This window comes from Myotis brandtii, unplaced genomic scaffold (assembly GCF_000412655.1).
Source record: "Myotis brandtii unplaced genomic scaffold, ASM41265v1 scaffold1631, whole genome shotgun sequence".
Classification (NCBI taxonomy): domain Eukaryota; kingdom Metazoa; phylum Chordata; class Mammalia; order Chiroptera; family Vespertilionidae; genus Myotis; species Myotis brandtii.
In genome coordinates, this window is record NW_005355967.1 from 228,679 (window position 1) to 234,678 (window position 6,000).

At 39.0% G+C, this 6,000-nt stretch overlaps 1 protein-coding gene across 3 annotated transcripts in view; it reads right to left on the reverse strand.

Moving 5' to 3' along the window:
* The window catches only part of EFCAB14 (EF-hand calcium binding domain 14), a 39,311-nt gene that overhangs the window by 19,217 nt on the left and 14,094 nt on the right, over positions 1-6,000 (reverse strand). For all 3 annotated transcript variants that reach the window (XM_014536487.1, XM_014536488.1, XM_014536486.1), the window contains exon 4: positions 859-957. In XM_014536487.1, the coding sequence (XP_014391973.1) occupies positions 859-957 (99 nt within the window). The remainder of the gene's footprint in view (positions 1-858; positions 958-6,000) is intronic.

The following is a 6,000-nucleotide window of genomic DNA, read 5'->3' on the forward strand; positions in this document are numbered from 1 at the left end:
AAAGAGCCGCATGTGGCTCACGAGCCGCAGTTTGTCGACCACAGGCCTAGGGCATATATAGAGTAAATTGCCTAGAGCAGGGGTGGGAAATGTCCTACCCTTGGGCCATATAAGCCTCAAGAAATCATTTGGTCTGGCCTTGCCAAGGCATTAGGGTTGAGTTAATTAGATGTTTGACCAAATATAGTAGGCTAATTTTTAAGTTGACAATTTTGTATGGCCTTCAGATGATGTTATAAATATCCAAATAGCTCTTGGCAGAAAAAGGTTCCCCACCCCTGGCTTAGAGGAAGTGCACCTTTACCTTTATAAAAGAACATACATCGTTTACCAAAATGCTTTTTACCATTTTTATTTCCAGCAGGAGTGTTTTAAAGTTTCCTTTGCTCTACCATCCTTGCTAATACTTATCACATCCTAAACTTTAAATGTTTGCATTTCTTCAAATTATCTTTTTCTAAAAAATAAACAGTAATATAGAAGTTAATAATTTAGAGAAACTCTCATATACCATTGGTCTGCTTTCATGAAGACAAAGTGGATGATGAATCAAAAAGGCAAATAATGAAAAAAGAACCCACACATGTTAACATAGGAGTCCCAGTATAGCAATCCTGGGAATTGGAGAACCAAATAAAAAAGGTGCAAATCCACATAAACTAGACCTAAAGTCACCTGTTGCAAATTAAATGCCCAACTAACCAGAACAAAACTGAGATACTTTAAAATCTTTAGGACACAGTGATATGCTCTATTACTGCCCTCCTGGAGCAGGTGATTTCAAATGCCGGGTTTTCAAGAAGCTAGAATTACTAGTACAGCAGTTGGTTAATCTCAGTGCCTATACATAGTACTTACCTTTTGAAGTCCCTCTACAGTAGCAGGCAGACTAATTAAATCTGCTGCTGATTTAACATTGGCTTTGAGGTGGTTTACTGCAGAATTCAACAGAGAAATCTGAAAGGAAGAGTAACAAACAATGAAAACAGAATTTGCACAGTGAATTCTTCCTTCACAGACTCTACATTTGATGCTGATGTCAAGGCACCCTTCGATTTTATGCACTTCTGTAATCCAGACATTATACCTTGTTCAGCTCATACTTGAATAGACTGGAGATCTGAGAGGCAGCGATAATACCCCTTCTTTCCCTACCCAATTTAAACACTAGTGCCAAAGAGAGAAAGGCAATTATTCTTTACCCTAACTCCTGGCAGCTACAAAATGTAAAAATCTTAAATTACCCAAAAGATGATTGCAACAGTGATTACAATACAATCCTTCAACAAAACGACAGAAAGAAAGCTAATGATCAAAGACCCCCGAAGGATTTCATTTCGGTAAAAAAATAACACCTTAGTTATTTACTGAACTTTTGTTCCTGCCCAAGTGGGAACATATAAAGTAAAAGCCCATCATCACAAAATACAGTCTACAGGAACTATACCCTGCCAACTTGAACAGCACTTTCAACTACTTGGGGATTTAGTTTTGGTTTAATAATGTGATTAATATTTCAAACTCAATAGCTCAACCAAAGCACTACTTTGTACCCCGAAGGTTCTCAATAAATACCCAGTGACTTGCGGACTGATGCACTGAATGTATTAAAATAGGAATTGAATAAAAATAAAATGTCTTCCCTTTTACTATTAGGGGTAGAATTCTACATACCTGGACTTCTCTCTCAGATGGGGGCTGGGGGAACCTTATAATACTCAATTTCAGGCTGCAGAGATCATATTCTTACAACCTTGCAGTGTGGCTCAAACACTCTTGAAAGATTCCTGGTTCCATACTGCTTTCCTATCCCAAATGCTAGAATGAGGACACAGATCTACCAATAGCAATTATATTCAGAGGGCCTCACAGAACAGCCACTAAAGTTTCTGGGCACTTATTCCATAAAAACAAAGTAAACCTGATTCCCTACTCTTTCCTTCAACAAATGTTTGGCATCTCCATGTCAGGTTCTGCTGCAGGCACTGTGGAGAGAGTGGCAAACAAGACCATGAAGTTTTGCTTTCATGGAGTACCCATCATAGTAGGCGAGAGAAAAACAAAGAAGGAAAGTATCAGATAATAAGTACTATGCAAAGAAATTAAGCAGAACAGGGAGTGAGCAGCAGTGTGTTCTGAACAAGGAGTCCAGTGAGGAGCCTGGGAACTTAGGTTCTCTTTTTCTTCTTTCCCTTTAGGAGGAAAATGTTCAGGAGCATCAAGCTACTTTTCATTCACTCATTACTGCAATAAATATTTATTGAGCCCTATTTTATACCAGGTGTCAGTGATCTTTTGGAGTTTACATTTTAGTGCAAGGAGACAGACAATGTTATATAATATGAGATAGTGGGATATGTTAGGAAAAAATGAAAATAAGGTAACTTGATGAGTTACTGGATAACTACTTTAGATTGGATGATGAGAAAAAGCCTATATAAAGATATGACATTTAAACAGATCTAAATAATAAGAAGGAATTAATGAGACATAAATTGAATGAAGTGCATTTGAGGGCAGAGGGAACTGCTGGGGTAAAGGCCCCAGTGCAGGAAAGAGCCTGGCATATCTGAAGAATAGAAAAAAGGCTGGTGGCAGAAGCACATAATATGAGTGAGAAAGGGGGAGGGAAGGGAGAGGTGGAGGCAGGGAGGTAGAGGGTCTATCCCTTTATGGAAGGGAAGTAACATTAAATAAGTAATTAAGTACTAAATGTGATAATAAAGTAATAAGAAAAGAACATCAGTGCAGACTGAACTGGACAGGATGCATAGAAGTAGGACTCCAATTAGACTCTGATGGAAAGATTTTATAAATAAAAATAAAACAGGTATTCTTTTTAGGTTAGAAGGGTGAGTGTGGCATTGGGTAATAGGTAGGGAGCAACAACATTAATAGGCCCAGGAAAACTTTTTCTGCATGGCACTTCTCAAAGTGATGATGATTTATTTACTTGTGTAATTATGTGTTTAGTTTCTCAAGAATGGTAATGGTCTTACAAATGGCCAGTGTGGCTGGGTGGCAGCTACTATTTTTCCCCAAACTAGAGGAGCAGCTGAAAGCCAGTGCCAGCAGGATAAGGTGAGGTACTGTTTCACTTCTCCCCGTGCCCCAAACTCTCTAGGCCTGGGTATCAGCTGCCTCACTGAAAGAGTTTGCTCTGGAGAGCTGACCATGAACTCTCTAATCACCAAACATCACTTAGGACTTCTTACTCACTTATAAGACCTGGACCACAAACTGGTCACTAGGACTCAGCTTTGTTCCCATAAACTGTAAAGCTGGATTCCATCTCTCAGCATTCCCTTCTTTTGAGTAGAATAATGCCACAATCCATGGAAAACTACAGCAAAGCTACATGTGTAACTAGAATGGAGAGACAAGGGGCTCCCTCCATTATCACTGGGACTGCTCTAGGATGTCAGATTGGATCCAAGCATTACAGAACTTACCTCTGATTCAAAGAGTCTAAAAAACTGAATTAAGTAGAAACCATTAAAATAAAAACCCAAATTTCAGCCAAAAGATGAGTCATGACATTTATGCATATTACATGACTTTTCATTAGCAAAATTAAAAATAGCTACTGTAGACCATTTTATACTTTGATATCTGAAATGCTGCTTTTTTTTGCTTTGGGGTTAAAATTAAGTGTTCTTTCTTTTTAAATTATATTTTTATTGATTTCAGAGAGGAAGGGAGAGAGAGAGATAGAAACATAAATGATAAGAATTAATGACTGACTACCTCTTACACCCTGCCCTCCCCCCACCACCCTTTACTGGAGATTGAGCCTGCAACTGCAACTGGGACATGTGCCCCTACAGGGAATCGAACTGTGACCTCCTGGTTCATAGGTTGATGCTCAACCACTGAATTATACTGGCTGGGGAAGTGTTCTTTACATAGTAAGCAAAAAAGTTACTAAAACAGGCAACCATCAATGATGAATATGAGCTCTAGTAGGAACCTGACATCATACCCTTTCAACTTCATCTACTGAGCACCTACTGAATTTTATAGCAGATATAAAGATGGAAGGCAGAAAGGAAAACTGGGAAAAAGACAGGCTCTTAGCACCTGAATATTTTAATGTTAGCACTGCTACACAGCTGTGCGACCTAGGGCTAGCTACTTCTCGGAATCTATTTTCTTATCGGTAAAATGGAGATACCACCTCCTACTTCATAGGTCTATAGAAAAAGAAAAAAAGATTTCATATGTAGTACTTCAAATAGGAGTCTGCATAAAGAAAGCATTTAATGAATGGCAGTTATCATCTCAATTGCCATCACTATCACCAACATCACACAGCACAGAGTTCTGTGTACAACCTTCTAGTGTAATTAGATACATACACAAACACAGTAGTCCCCCATTATACTCAGTTTTGCTTTCTGTGGTTTGTTACCTGTGGTCAACTGTGGTCCAAAAATATTAAAGGGGAAGTTTCAGAAATAAACTAATTCATAAATTTTAAATTGTATGCCCTTCTTAGTGTAATGAAATCTCCTGCTATCCTGACCCATCCCGCCACATGATTCATCCTTTTGTCCAATATATCCAGGATGTATACTCTACCTGCCCATTAGTCACTTAGTAGCTGTCTTGATTATCAGATGATTGTCATGCAGTGCTTGTGTTCAAGTAACCGTTATTTTACTTAATAATGGCCCCAAAGCTCAAGAGTAGTGATGCTGGCAATTTGGATATGCCAGAGAAGCTGTAAGTGCTTCCTTTAGGTGAAAAAGTGAAAGTTCTCCACTTAATAAGGAAATAAAAAAAATCAAATGCTGAGGTTGCTAAGATCTATGTTAAGAACAAATCTTCTATTTGTGAAATTGTGAAGGAAAAGAAATTTGTGCTAGTTTTGCTGTTGCACCTCAAACTGCAATAGTTATGGCCACAGTGAGTGTTAAATGCTTAGTTAAGATGGAAATGGCATTAAATTTGTGGATGGAAGACATGAACAGAAAGTGTGCTCTGATTGATGGTAACATGGTGTGCCAGAAAGCATTGAGCCTATATGAAGACTTCAGCAAGGTGTCCCCTGAAACGAGTAATACCCAGCCATTTCTTGAAAGTAAGAGATGGTTACACAGATTCAGGAGATCTGAACTAAAAAGTGTAAAAATTACTGTAGAGAGACTGCAGTTATATAACTTTTATTACAGTATATTGTTATAGTTGTTCTACTTCATTGTTACTGTTGTTAATCTTTTACTGTGCCTAGTTTATAAATGAAACTTGATCACAGGTATGTATGCATAGAAAAGACACAGTATATAGAAGGTTTGGCACTATCAGCAGTTTCAGTCATCCACTGGAGGTCTAGGATAAGAAGGAACTACTGTGACTATCACATCATAAGATATCTGGACCAAGTACCAAAAAACAGGTATAGAACATACTATAGAACAGTGGTTCTCAACCTTCCTAATGCCGCGACCCTTTAATAAAGTTCCTCATGTTGTGGTGACCCCCAATCATAAAATTATTTTCGTTGCTACTTCATAACTGTAATTTTGCTGTTATGAATTGTAATGTAAATATCTGATATGCAGGATGTATTTTCATTGTTACAAATTGAACATAACTAAAGCATAGTGATTAATCACAAAAACAATATGTAATTATATATGTGTTTTCCGATGGTCTTAGGTGACCCCTGTGAAAGGGTTGTTCGACCCCCAAAGGGGTCGTGACCCACAGGTTGAGAACCGCTGCTATAGAAGATGATGACCTCAAGGTCCTTGCTGACTCTTGTTGACATATCCTTCCTTACTTCTGGCCTCTTTCCACCAAACTACCCTATTAATAAAAGCCTATGTGGTCATCATGCCCTCATGACGCCCTCATGACACCCTCATGCCATAATAAGCGATCACCAGGAGGCTGTGTGCACAGCAGGCCTGCGCAGGTGGGCGGGGGCTTGATGCTGCGTGCACGGCTTGGAGGCGGGTCCCGTGGCTCCGCGAGGCCTGGGGATCCCTCGGATCT